General features: G+C 47.1%; 2 protein-coding genes across 3 annotated transcripts in view; both read left to right on the top strand.

Moving 5' to 3' along the window:
• The window catches only part of LOC143328924 (3',5'-cyclic-AMP phosphodiesterase 4B-like), a 47,488-nt gene extending 43,379 nt beyond the window's left edge, over positions 1-4,109 (top strand). For both annotated transcript variants that reach the window (XM_076744430.1, XM_076744431.1), the window contains exons 13-18: positions 253-417; positions 732-831; positions 1,025-1,179; positions 1,304-1,426; positions 1,514-1,696; positions 1,781-4,109. In XM_076744430.1, the coding sequence (XP_076600545.1) occupies positions 253-417; positions 732-831; positions 1,025-1,179; positions 1,304-1,426; positions 1,514-1,696; positions 1,781-2,140 (1,086 nt within the window). In that variant the 3' untranslated portion in view covers positions 2,141-4,109. The remainder of the gene's footprint in view (positions 1-252; positions 418-731; positions 832-1,024; positions 1,180-1,303; positions 1,427-1,513; positions 1,697-1,780) is intronic.
• Positions 4,110-10,024: 5,915 nt separating this feature from the next.
• Positions 10,025-13,891, top strand: fzr1b (fizzy/cell division cycle 20 related 1b). Its single transcript, XM_076744029.1, has 13 exons — positions 10,025-10,254; positions 10,585-10,765; positions 10,934-11,035; positions 11,122-11,185; positions 11,297-11,424; positions 11,509-11,591; positions 11,678-11,927; positions 12,029-12,131; positions 12,317-12,498; positions 12,603-12,836; positions 13,239-13,343; positions 13,544-13,636; positions 13,754-13,891. The coding sequence occupies exons 2-13, from the start codon at positions 10,688-10,690 to the stop codon at positions 13,793-13,795; spliced, it is 1,464 nt and encodes a 487-aa protein (XP_076600144.1). The 5' UTR covers positions 10,025-10,254; positions 10,585-10,687; the 3' UTR covers positions 13,796-13,891.
• Positions 13,892-14,145: the final 254 nt, after the last annotated feature.

Genomic DNA, 14,145 nt, shown 5'->3' with positions numbered 1-14,145 from the left:
TGTGAATCATCCTGGCAGGAGAGCAAATTGTATTCATTTCCAGCCTTTTTCTGTAGTATATGATTCACAAATTGCCACACACACTTTCAGAATTGATTTTTAAGGTCAGATCAGAGGTCTGCTGGCCGGCACGTTTCACTCTTAGAGAGTCTTGAAAGTACAACCAGCGTGCTGTAATGTCTTCAGGAAGAACACACGTCTCACTGCTGAAGGTCTTGTTTTTCTCATTTTCCTCCCATGTGTCGCAAGCAGGAGCGAGACCTGATGAGGACGTTCAAGATTCCAGCGGACACCTTTGTGACGTTCATGCTGACCCTGGAGGGCCACTATCACTCCGACGTGGCCTACCACAACAGCCTGCACGCCGCTGACGTAGCCCAGTCCACGCACATCCTCCTGTCCACACCCGCACTGGATGTAAGTTGCTTGTTTTGATCATGCAGACTTTCATTACTTTTCCTAACAAAGCGCGTTTTTTTTCCTTGTGTAATCAACTCATGACGCCATGAAAGTGTGGCACCAACCCCCGCACTTCTCAAGCTACTAATTAGGATTTAATGAGGTTACTGGCATGACCGTCGACAATACTGTCTTGCCTCAGAAATCGCATTCCTGAGAGGATGACACATGGAAGAACCAGCCGCAATCCATTGTCTAATACCTCCACCTTGTTTGGCCAGTTTGTCTGTGAAGCTCACTTCTTTGTTCTTCCTCTTCCTCTTCAAACACAGGCGGTCTTCACTGATCTGGAGATCTTGGCAGCCATTTTCGCTGCAGCCATTCATGACGTGGACCACCCAGGAGTGTCCAACCAGTTCCTCATCAACACCAGTAAGTCCTCTTTGTCTGTCGTCCATCAAAGAAGTCAACAGATCTCCACGACATTTATTTAGACTACGTTTAGGGAGAAACATTTGCATGGTTTAATTGGGTCTGTCTCCAAAGGCAACAACGTGGGTTTTTGGGGACATTACATTTAATTTCTCCCTTCCTGTCATTTCTCCCTCGCTCCCTCTGCCTTTAGACTCCGAGCTGGCTCTGATGTACAACGATGAGTCAGTGCTGGAGAACCACCACCTGGCTGTGGGCTTTAAACTGCTGCAGGAAGACAACTGCGACATCTTCCAAAACCTCACCAAGAAGCAGAGGCAGACGCTCCGGAGGATGGTCATAGACATGGTGAGCGAACGTCTGCACGTCTGAGTGAAGCCAGCTTTAGCCTTCAGAGTGATGTCTTAACTACTTTATTGCTTCCCTCCGGAATCATTTTTCACATCCTTCTCCGTGTACTCTGCTCTTCCAGGTGTTGGCAACTGACATGTCCAAACACATGAGCCTGCTGGCTGATCTGAAGACGATGGTGGAAACCAAGAAAGTGACGAGCTCTGGAGTGCTGCTGCTGGACAACTACACAGACAGGATGCAGGTAAGAGGCTTGTACACACACAGTGATATAAACACTCTGTTACACACCAAAGAGATTCAAGTTTTTAAAATGTCTTCTTCTCTGCAGGTTTTGCGTAACATGGTTCACTGTGCGGACCTGAGCAACCCGACGAAGCCCCTGGATCTGTACCGGCAGTGGACAGACAGGATCATGGACGAGTTCTTCCACCAGGGAGACAGAGAGAGGGAGAGGGGGATGGAGATCAGCCCCATGTGCGACAAACACACGGCTTCAGTGGAGAGAACACAGGTAGAGAACACACACACGTCTGCAGTAGCTCCAAAAGCACAAAGTTAATGTTGTACTGACATCAGTGTGTGTTGTCTGCTCTAGGTTGGCTTCATCGATTACATTGTCCACCCTCTGTGGGAGACGTGGGCTGACCTGGTGCACCCCGACGCCCAGGACATCCTGGACACACTGGAGGACAACAGGAACTGGTACCAGAGCATGATCCCCCAGAGTCCCTCCCCTCCCTTCTACACCAGCGACAGGGAGGGCGGCCCACACGGGGAGGTGGAGGGGGGGCCTGTGGCGAGTAAATTTCAGTTTGAACTGACGCTGGATGACCAGGATGGAGCCGGGGAGAGCGGGGAGATGGACACAGCTGACGGCGTGTCGCTCCAAGACCACCCCTCTGATCCGGACAGGGTGGAAATGGCGATGCGTGACGTCTCCCCAGCGGAAACATAGCTGAACTGACGCCGTTCTCCGAGCGCAGCAGGTTTTGCTGTTTTGGCTGAATTCATTTAATTGCAGTGGAGCAATCCTGCAATCTGGCTCTTTGGAGCTGCCTGGCTAAGAGGGCCTGACTGAATGTGGGGCACCCCTGCAAACGAGGCTTGGAAACCCTGTGGCAGTTTGTTTTTGAGCCCCCTAGAAGGGAGCTGGAAGAGTCTGCTCTTTAAAGAAGGGACTACTGTCGGACTGCAGAGGCAGGGCTGAATCTTTGTCCTGACAGACAAAGAAGGTGAAGTGGACGATACGGGACTGGTAAAAATTCCAAAATTGCACTTCAGGACGTTTTTTTATGTTCATTTAAATTCTTTGCGTTGTGTCGGGATGGGAGGCCACCAGGTGAAGTGTCTAACCAAAACTACTGGTCAGCAACTTATTTGTAACCCAGTCGATTTTTCTAACACTTGTCTAAAAACAAACAAAAAATGTTGTGTGCCTTTTTTTAACAACCATGTCTTTTTGTAAGTGTTTTTATAATTTATTGAACACATTCATGTAGCTGTAAAATGTGTCAGAGTTTCTACAAAAAGGACACATTTGTCTCACACAGTCTTCCTGATGTTCTGGCAATAGTATAAGCCTGTTCTCACTAAAGTGTCCAGTGGATGTATCTCTAAAATCAGTTGACTTCCCAGCACAATTTGCACTTTGTGGCATAGGATGAAGAAAGACGAAAGCATCGGTAATTTACAGAAAACCAAATTTAAGTTGTTTTTTTTTTTCAATAATTCATTTCATAAACAATTTAATAACTCATAGATCAGATCCCCTGAAAGTGGAAAGACATTTTTTTGTATTTTTGAGTCCAAAAAGCTGAAGAAAAAACTCCAAAGATCTTGTAAAGAAAGCACTTTGATGATTTCACTGCCACCTCTGACAAGTGTGACTGAGGAGTCACCAGTTTATTACTACCAATTACTCAATGAAATATTGTTAAAAGGATAAAGGCTTAAAAAAAAAAAAAAAATCTCCTCACCTTTTATTGTGCTGAACTATTCCAGCATGGGAAACCTGTTTCCGCCTTGTAATTCCCCTTTTCATGAGCTCACACACCTGTTGTGGTTAACAGACTCCTTCACACCGTGACTCATTCTGATCTTTGAATGACTGTAAGACTGTGTGCACATCTGAAACAGACACCAGTTAGTGATAGATTCATCGTATCTCGTAGTTTTAATTCCAGCACTTTGAATATGTCGACAGTTCGGCAGCTGGTTGCCGATCTGTTCAACACTACCTGAAAGGTACCACGTTGTAAGGCGCAGCCTTCACAATAAAAGCGGGGTTGGCTGGATATCGTGTCATGACACGATATCTCCTGTGTGTTTGCGTGTGTGCATGTGAGTGTGTAAGTGGTCTCAGAGTTGCACAACCTTGTTGCACCCTTCAGCTGTTTGTAACAGTGTATTTATTATCTTATTCTTATATATGATAATATTGATATTGATTGTTAATATTCCCTGTATTTGTTATTATTTATATGCACTACCACGTGTCAAATCACAGTTTGACTGAACTTGTCTGGTGGTTCTGATTTATTGTATTTCGCGAGCTGTTTTGCTATAAGACCATAACATGAAGTTATGCACTTCAGTTTTGACAATTTTTGAAATGTATGTTTGGTTTCAAAACTCCAGCCGGAAATGTTTGTGCAGTGTGAACCAACAACACCTCCCCCGAGGTGCAGAAGACGTCTGGCTTTTGTTTCTGTCTTTGTGTTCCTGGCGGAGTATGAAGGCTGGATATTTACCGCAGTATATTGTGTACGGTGACGGGTCATTGTACAGCTATATTTGCTGAAATATATAACATTGTTTCAAATATATTTTTTCAGTGTTTTCCTCACAATATATGGTAAATTGGTATATGTTGTGCTCAACAAATGTTTTCTATCAGATTATTAAAATTGGCATGTATTACAGAATTTTCTGCTCTGTGTGTTATTGGATCACATTGTCCTGAATATATATTTATCTTTTTCTCAGAACTGTTTACACAACCTGGAGCAAGAGTGATGAAATGTTTGAATGAATTTTCGACCTGCGTGCTGTTTCCCTCACCTCCGTTCAGATGCACTACACAATTTAAATAAGTCCTCGGAGCCACGGTCACAAAATGATGCAGCATTTACAAAATAGCAGCTGATGTGGTTTTATTCACGTCACAGTTCCAGTTCTGCAACTGTGCGGGGAAAACCAGGTGGAAGTGACAGAAAGGGCAAAACAACTCGATTCAGACTTAAGTCACTTCCCTGCAGTGACCTCACTGACATATCTTCCCTCTGATTTGAGCTCAGTAGCTGCTGGACGCTGCACCAGCAATGTAAACAGGAAGGGTAGAGATAATGATGCTATGTGCTGAGCCCTCAGGGCGCCCACTCTCCCGTGGCCGCGAGCACCTTGACCCAAGCAGATAAGCATCTGGAATACGTGATGAACAGGAGGGCGCGTATGAAGCCGCGAGATGACTTCTACAGATTTCAGTTTCAACAAAACAGACGAGGGAAGACTCGACTGAAGGCGTTTACTGATTGAATCTTATCTCGGCCGCTCATATTATGTGAGAGCTCAGTCGCTCTCCTGACAATGTTATAATTCTAGTCTTTGTGGTGACAGGCTTTGTGGGTTGATTTAGGGTTTGGTACCACTTATACTGCCATTAGTTCTCAGCTCATGAGCTGAGATGCACAGCGCTGCTTGTCTTTTCAAATTCTGCCACGTAGCTCATTACATTTATCTAGTCATCGCTGTTTAAAAAGGCACTCATTAGCCAGCTATGAAAATGATGTGTGTGGAGAGAAAACTGGCAGCACTCACAAGACTGATCCAAAGGTCCTTTGTTCCTGACACAATGCAAAATATACTGACCTTAAATATGCTGCGTGCAAGCCATGTGTGACATATAATCAGCGACTCAAAGGGTCAGTTTGGAAGACAATTTCTGAAACCTTGATTTAGTTTACTTTGGAGTTTGTGGATGTCTGGATGACAACAAGAAACCTTTTTCTTCAGATTCAGCAAAAATGAGGCAACTGTTTATGGTAAACACGGCCGCAGACGAGGACTAGCGTTTTCCATGGTGGTGGTCCATACTGCCATGGCAATGGGCAGCCAGTTTGTTTGAAACTCTAACACAAGTCTTGTGGTCTGTTGGTGAGTGACGTCAGCATGGTGAGGGCAGACTGCCCTGGCCCCGCCGGCAGTGTCTGCGAACTGCCTGGTTTCAGGCTGGGCCGGAGGCTCCTACTGCCAGTGGATCCAGTTGACAGCCAGTCACCCTCCTTTCTCCACACTGCCAGCCAGGCCCTGAAAGGGCCCACGGCCCGGGGCCAAGGCGAGAGAGGAAGAGAACCACTTCCATCAAAACAAACCTGCTCTCTCCATATCCACTTTATAAAAACATATGTCTTCCTGGAGTTTCTCCTGGCCAGCTGCTGTTTGTTTTTAGTTGGGTTGACAGTGAGGACTGAAGTCAACTGGGCAGTCAGTCAGAGGAATACATGGTAATATGGGGCATTCCAGGATAATTCAATAGCGGTGCAGGCGTGTGTGTGTGTGTGTGTGTGTAGATGGCAGAGATCAGCTCAAAGTGGCTGAGACAGATGGGTAAGGAAGTATGCTGAAAAAGACAGTTCTGCCCCGCTCTGAAGAAAATGATGAATCTGGAAAAGATCAGATGAGGCGGTTAGCTTCCTCTAAGGCCTAGCTCGTGTGTGTGTGTGTGTGTGTGTGTGTGTGTGTTTGTGTGTCTTGCGCTTCATGGAGTCTAAAATGCAGGATTAGGACAATAACAGGATGTGTCCTTCCCAGAAAATGTCACAAATCATCCAGTTATCAAACATGACTTCAGCCATCACAGATATGCCATTGTTTCTCTAAGTGTGGATCTGCCTTTGCATGCAGCTGTCTCAAATATCTGCACATACATAGAATGTGTATGGCAGCAGTTATATAATCCACAGAATGAGCGAATGCATGAGAAATGTCAAAACACACCCAAAATGCAAGATGAGATTTTCTGACCTTTGCATCAGGGGAAGTGAGGCCATGCAGGCAGTGCTTAATATCAACTTTGAGTAATATTAATCAGCCTTTGTCTTTCTGGAAAAAAAAAACAGAATAATATGAAAACATAATGGAAATGATCTGTGATGAAGGCGTTTTTTCTTTTGATCTTGAATTATTCCTTTGAAAGAAATATGATGTCGTTTGCTTGCAAAAAAACCAAAGTGGCTCCTTGGACATCAGCCTGTGTGTGAAACACTCGTCTGTGTCAAATCGCATTTATCGTGATGCGTTTAAGGACGCGACACCAGACTGACATTTGTGCTGATTCCTCGGGGCTCTTCACCCAGCGTGCAGACGGCTCGGGAAATGTTCGGACATGGAAGGGAACATGCCTGTGGGGACGCAGCACAAGAGCACACGGTCATCCTTGTTTGTCACCCCTGGGATCATACATGCAAACTTAAACTCGACGCGCGCGCGCACACACCCTGAGAAGTGTGTGACACAGCAGATGAGCAGATGTGACACTTTAAGATGGAGGGAACCCACTGCACCTGAGGGGAAGCCAGGGCAGAGAGAACAGTGAATACTGATTATGCACGCGCCTACAAACATACATGTCAGACACAGTGTGGATGTTCTGCCACTGAGGAGTCTTTCTCCCAAAATAACCAGCTTTTCTCTGAAATGTGGGTTCACTGAGGTCTGATCAAGATAACGATTTACTGTAAACCGAATGACGTTTAACCCGCATGCCCTTCCCTTGATTTGGCCCGAATCGATACTTGTCCTCATTCGACACAAAGGCACAGATAGAGAGAGGAAGAGGAGGGCAAAGCGAGCGAGTGCGTGGGAGGAGATGTTCAACATGGCACAGCCAGGCCGAGGGAAGGAGGCTAACGGAGAGGGAGCGCGAGGGGAGGCCCGCACCTGATCAAAATATCAACTCTGCTGCATCTATAGGGGTGAGATAAAGAAAACACTGTGGCTGCAGCACGTGAAAGCTCCACCACAAGTCATTAGGATCCGCGCGCAAGGTTTGGATGTGAATATGAGCTTTAATGGCACGTGCTGCCCTTTTATTTCTCACCAAAACACACAGAAGTCAAATAAAGGTGGAGTTTGACACCATCGGCAGTGTTTGTACACAGTATGAGCTTTGAGTCATTAAACGTGGCACCGCTGGCGTCGCTCAAAGATAAGATGTTTTACTGTAATTCCTACGCTGCTGTTGTTTTTCCACACCTCGGTTCCTTATGCACCAACATAACTTTCCAAAACAACTTTTCTCTGAGAGAACCCGAACAATAAAGCTTTTCGAGTTTGTGCTTTCCCCCCCTCATGTCTTCTTGAAAACCACACTGAAACTGTTATTTTCTCGTCATCATACCAGAGATGAGATTAGTCAGAGTCCCATTGTTGCCGTGGGCTGAATTCCAGTCAGGATCTGAGAGCGTCACAGCCTGTAAGCGCTGCGCCTGCTTCCTCTGTGCGCGCTCAACTGCGCTGCATCACAGAGGCGATAAGGCCGCAGCGTTTCCCTCTCCGCCCTGACCGGGGCAGACAGCTGCCCTGCACCCCCAGACGCTGCCCTCCACGTCGGCATCAAGGCTGCTCCAACGTGGGCCTGGCTGCACGTTGCGCCGTGCGGGGCCGATGGAGGATGCAGATAAGAGAGGCTGTTGTGACTGGACTGCCCGAGAGCAGCATGAGCCGATGGTCAGATAGCTTCTTGTAAATAGATCCTGGTGTTTGTGTGCCTGTGTGACTGAATGAGGGCGCGCATGTGTGGGATGTGTGCATGGTGAGCAGTGTCAACATAGTGTTTAATGTACAGTGGTGGAAAATTACTCACATCTTTCACTTGAGTAAAAGTACAAGGATCTAAAAATAGAACATTGCAAGTAAATGGCTTGAGATGTTTAAATGTGTAGGAAATAAGAAAGATAAACTCTGCTCGACAAATTGGTATTCTTTTTTTTTTTTTCATTCCTTTAGTGACCCCAAACCAGTGTGTGTGTGTGTGTGTGTGTGTGTGTGTGTGTGTGTGTGTGTGGAAAGATTGTAGCTCAAAAACTAGAAGCAGAAATTAAACTACAATAAAATATCCACACATTGAGTCAGCTGTGCCATCTGAACACCACCTGTTGAGAGCGCAGTGAGCAGACAAACTGACACAGTGAAAACAGTTAAAACAGGACAAATCATTTAAATAAATGCCGCTGATGCTTGATTTCATCTGACAGGGCTGTGGGGGTACGTGTGGCAAAAAAAGGTTGGGAAGCACTGCTCCAATTTTTGCTGTTTGGTGAAATACTGGATAGTTGGACCTCAAACAGTTATTTAAATGGAAATATCTGATAAGTTTAGACAGTAGGCTAAATATCTCTTTGCTTGTAAAGGATCAAAAGGTATCAGTGCTGAGAACCACTGTTTCAACAGTGAATTCTATTATAAGCTTATCATTTGTAAAATCATGGCCTCAAAGTTAATTAGTAACTACATGTGTTAGATTACTGTAGTGGAGTGAAAAGTGCAATATTTCACTCTGAAATGTTGTGCAGTTGAAGTACAAATCAACACAATCTATACACAGTGTCCATGCAGCTTAGTCCAGGTCTGCAGGCCTGTAAATTTAGGCCTACGTGCCGGTCAGAGCGCCACCAGAGATGCCATACCTTGTCTCCACTCTACCATGCCATCAGCCTCATTAAAGACCTTGCAGCAGCAGCAGCAGCAGGCCAGTTTTCATGTGTGTCTCTCTCTTTCTGTGTTTTAGTGGTTCAGATCAAAAGCACATACGAAAGAGTTCAAAGAGTAAACCTTTATCTGCGTGTTTCGGTTGCAAAGTGCTCTCTTGTGCTATTAGCATGGGATGGAAACTTTAGTATCAGTGAGGGCAAATGTAAAATCTTTGTGTACTTTGAAGTCACGCTCACATAGGGGCCCTGAGGGTAAGCATGTGCTATCAATACTCTCACGGTGTGCTTGACATGCGATTGCTGATGAACAATGGTATGCAAATGAATGCGTGAGGTTGGTTTGAAAAGTTAATTGAAGCGCGTGCAGGGTTTTTTGGGGGGGAGGGTCCTTGGAGATCTGTGGGAGTATTTTCCCAACACACCTGGCATAGGTGTGGTATGGGGAATATTTGTTTTTTGTTGACCTCATTGTTTGGGGTTGCACACACCCCAATGTCTTATGTTTAAAAAAAAAAATAAAAAAAATAAAAATAAAAATATATATATATATGAAGAAGAATCAACATTTTTTTCCCATTACATTTGTTTTCCTTTTCTTTTGACTCTACTAAAATCCAAAATGTTGGAAAATATTGTGTAAGTGCTAACCTTTCCCCTTGACACAAATTAGGAGGTTCGATCTCATGAATGAGATAAAGTATAAAATGACCTTTCAGCATTGTTATTGCACCAAATAGGGAAATATTTAATGTTTTATGGTATATGGGCTGTGCATGGACAACTATGCATTTTGTTTGAAATATGTACCCTGAAACATGTTCATGTAAACCTGAAAAACAATGTTGTGTATTTTGTTTTAACGTTAATGACCTAAAAATATAGATTTTTTTTTTTTAGTATAAAAGTATCTTGTAGTAGTTTTTTGTCAGTTTGTTTGTTTGTGTTTGTGTTTTTTTTTTTTTTTTTTTAAAATAATAATTCCATCTAAAAATGAGAATCCCTTTGCTTGGAAGCGCTCGGTAAATTGTTTTACGGTGCAGCAGCGACACCCTGTGGCCACGCAGGGAAATGCAACAGTGCCACTTCACATGCAGTGATCTAGTATCGCCAGCGGGCGTCGCTGTCGAGCCATACATCGTGTTGCCTGCACAGACAGCAGAAGTCAACCAAAGAATTTCTGCTACAGCTGATTCAGTCGCCATCTTTGTCGCGAACATAAACAACACCAGCGAGTCGCGTTGGCATTCGGACGTACCGCTGAGTTCTGGAAGGAAGCGAGCTCCGTCCCTCCGCCGCAGCGCCGAGCCTTCAGGCCGACGATGACAGTTGATTTGGTGACCTGAGCCGCCGTGTCAGTCCGGTAAGAGAGCCTCGCTGTCGAGCGGCGGCGTCAGCTGACGGTAACAGTGCTTGTAAATGGGTTGTTGTGTGCGCGAGCATGATGCCATGACAACGGTGCGGCAGTCATTAGCGCACTATGGAGCTGTTTAGCGACTTGACCTCAATATCTGTCTGCTTTCATGCGAGAGAGTCGCAGAGCTGCTCTTTACAGCATGTTCACGGTAACATAAACACCACCTGCCGTGCGTTGACACGCGCACACACCGTGCCAAGCAGGCCGGCCGCTGTGTGCTGTTTGTGCCTCTCCTCGTTGGTCTTCTCTGTGTTAAGCTGCACCGTCTTTCCGCAGAGATGGGGATCCACCGTGGATTTCCTCAGCTGGAGGGAGAGGAGGTTTAAAGGGGGCGGGGAGGGCAGCAGAGGGGCCTTGCTGCTCGTCAGCCCTGAAGGAGATGGACCAAGAGTACGAGAGGCGACTGTTGAGGCAAATCAACCACCAGAACGTGCCCACAGAGGCCCGCCTGTCAAAGGTGAGGGTCAGCACAGCGTCCAGCTGCTGATGCTCAGCTGCACGTGTGCATGTGTGTGACAGCCGGGTGGAGCTGCCTGCCATGATTTAGTCCTCTTTTACCCAAATAGAATAGTGTGATCAAGGCCCTGAATAACACAGTCCACCTCTCTCTCCCTGTCCACCCCAGTGTGTGAGCGCTACCTGCAGTCCTGTCAGTGTCAAGTCAGGGGACCGCTTCATTCCCACCCGTGCTGGAAGCAACTGGAGCATCAACTTCCACTATGCCAACGTGAGCAGCTGGTTCCTCGTCTGTTCGCTCAGGTACCTGATATCCCACAAAGACGCTAACCGGCGCACCTTTCCTTTCCTCTGCAGGAGAACTGTCGCTCCCCAAACCAGAACCATAAAGCAAAGGATGCCAGCTCAGACTCAAGCAAAGGTCAGATGTTCTTCTTCACGCCAAGTGCAATCATCATCAAATGCTTTTTTTTTTTTTTTTAAAACCTGAGCTGCATCTTTCCACCTCCACTGTCACTGCCACCCCCTCCAGATGCTGTGGCGTATGCTGCCCTGTTGAGGAATGAGCTGCTGGGGGCAGGAATAGAGACAGTGCCAGACCCCCACACAGACGACCGGCGCCATGCCGTCCTCTCTCAAGACTCTCACAGCCTTTTTAGGGTACGAGTCGTGATTCGATTTTTGTGCGATCAGTGTGTGATTTAACTGTGAAATAGCTCTAATTCTGCTGTTCATGCTCTGCAGTACACTGTCCACACGAAGAGAGTGCCTTTCGATAGCGACAACGAAGTCTCACCGTACTCCCTTTCTCCGCTTAGCAACAAGAGGTATGAAGCGTCTCACGTGCCGCATGCTCATCAGAGACAGCTTAACCTACGCTGTCCGGTAACGTGTCCTCTCGACATTTCCGCAGTCACAAGCTGCTCCGCTCCCCCCGTAAACCGGCCCGGAAGATCTCCAAGATCCCCTTCAAAGTGCTGGACGCTCCGGAGCTGCAGGACGACTTCTACCTCAACCTGGTAGACTGGTCAGCGGGCAACCTGCTCAGTGTGGGCCTGGGAGCCTGCGTCTACCTGTGGAGTGCCTGCACCAGCCAGGTGACGAGGTTATGTGACCTGTCGGTGGACGGAGACTCCGTGACGTCGGTTTGTTGGAATGAGAGGGTGAGGCTCAATCTGCTGCTTGTTTATGAGAGAAAAATGAGCTGTTTGTGGAAAAGAAAGCACGTGGAAATGACGGCTGTGTTTGGCTCTGGTTCTGTCAGGGGAGCCTCGTTGCTGTCGGGACGCACAAGGGTTACGTTCAGATCTGGGACGCCGCAGGAGGCAGGAAGCTGACCAGTCTGGAGGGTCACTCGGCACGTGTAGGTCAGTGGTGATCCGCTGGAAGGAAGAAAGAAAGAATGTTGTTGTGCACTGACTGTAGCCTTAAATTCCAATATATCCTGTTTATTATACCACCAAACATGTGTTCACATGAAGAACAGCAGATGGATTCTTGACAGCCACAGTGAAACATGACCCCCCCACCCCCCCCACCCTCTCTGCCCAAGGTGCCCTGGCGTGGAATGGAGAGCAGCTGTCGTCGGGGAGTCGGGACCGAGTGATCCTACAGCGGGACGTCAGAACCCCCCCTACTGCTGAGAGGAGGCTGCAAGGTCACAGACAAGAGGTGTGTGGTCTCAAATGGTCTCCTGACCACCAGCACCTGGCGTCCGGAGGCAACGACAACAAGGTGAGGGGATTTCAAACGCCGCTTTTGAAGGAGTGAATCCTGTAACGACAGTATAAGTGAGCCAGTTGAAACTTTGTGACCCCGTTCTTTGTCTCCTGCCAAAGCTGCTGGTGTGGAACAGCTCCAGCCTTCTCCCCGTGCAGCAGTACAGTGACCACCTGGCAGCGGTGAAGGCCATCGCCTGGTCCCCCCACCAGCACGGGCTGCTGGCGTCAGGGGGCGGCACCGCCGACCGCTGCCTGCGCTTCTGGAACACGCTGACGGGTCAGGCGCTGCAGAGCACGGACACCGGCTCCCAGGTCTGCAACCTGGCATGGTCCAAGCACGCCAACGAGCTGGTGAGGACACACACACACACACACACACACACACACACACACAGAGTTGTGTTTCCATCACTTCGGAGGACATTACATTGGCTTATGTTCATTTCTTGGACAGTTACACAAACCCTTAACCCAAGTCACGAGTAACATGCCGGCACACACACACACACACACACACACACACACACTCTGGAGATACAGTCTCAACGATTTCTCTGTCACTGAGTAGTGAGTGTTGCCTTTTAGGAAACAATAATGACAGTATAATCATTGATTGATTGAATGTCATTTAATCTAATATACTCTGTTTCCCATCAGTCAGTACACATGTACAGTCGCATAGAAGTCAATCCATCTCTACAACAGCGCTCCGCTGTGTGTACTGTGAGTTCATTGTTGTGCCTTCGTTGACAGGTGAGCACTCACGGCTACTCTCAGAACCAGATCCTGGTGTGGAAGTATCCGTCGCTAACGCAGGTGGCCAAGTTGACTGGACACTCCTACAGAGTGCTGTATCTGGTAAGACTGCAGGTGTCAGTGTAGCTGTATGAGTCGCAGTACCACAGTGTAGAAATACATGTGCTTGGTTACATTCCCTGTTGGATTGACTCACTGTTTTTGGTAACATTGAGGTTTTTTTGAATGTCAGTTTCCTGATATGCACCTACTGCAGCGTTCCCCCTTTCACCACTTCTTCTCCCTCTGTCCTCCTCTCTCAGGCTGTGTCACCGGATGGGGAGGCCATCGTTACAGGAGCTGGGGATGAGACGCTGCGTTTCTGGAACGTCTTCAGTAAGACACGCTGCACCAAGGTACAGTACGTTCATCGATGACAGTGTCTGTTATACGCTGCTGTGAGGCCTGTAGTTGTTTGAAGCTACTGAACGATATCTCGAAGGTGCTTGGTGTTCATCGATCGATCTTTCCAGGAATCAAAGTCAGTGCTGAACCTCTTCACGAGAATACGATAGTGAACGGGCCGGGTCAGGACTGGTTTCAGGAGGAGCCTGCTGAGCTGTGGGTGCAATGCACAGAGTCCACCAGCAACGCTCGCAGACCAGATCCCTCTCATCTCAGCACGTCTCTCAGTGCACCAACCGCCACTACGACAGTCTACGACTTCCCAAATCCGCATTTTCTACAGAGGATCCCAGCTTCCAACGACAACTGCCATCCCTCACAGTGATGTCACCGATCAAAAAACAAAGACTCTGCCGTCAGGACACGTCGTCTGCTTAAAAAAAAAAAAAAAGTCTGTTTTTTTCTGTTGTGGAAGTGATGAAATTGTTTTATTATATATTAGCAGAAGTATACATGTACA

Source organism: Chaetodon auriga, chromosome 12 (assembly GCF_051107435.1).
Source record: "Chaetodon auriga isolate fChaAug3 chromosome 12, fChaAug3.hap1, whole genome shotgun sequence".
In the NCBI taxonomy this organism is placed as follows: Eukaryota; Metazoa; Chordata; class Actinopteri; order Chaetodontiformes; family Chaetodontidae; genus Chaetodon; species Chaetodon auriga.
This window is presented reverse-complemented; position numbering and strand designations above follow the sequence as displayed.

Coding starts and splice junctions, on each gene's coding strand:
- fzr1b (XM_076744029.1), top strand. CDS start 10,688: ATGGACCAAGAGTACGAGAGGCGACTGTTGAGGCAAATCAACCACCAG. Junction 11,186..11,296: donor CAGCTCAGACTCAAGCAAAG/GTCAGATGTTCT, acceptor CACCCCCTCCAG/ATGCTGTGGCGTATGCTGCC. Junction 11,928..12,028: donor CGGTTTGTTGGAATGAGAGG/GTGAGGCTCAAT, acceptor TGGTTCTGTCAG/GGGAGCCTCGTTGCTGTCGG.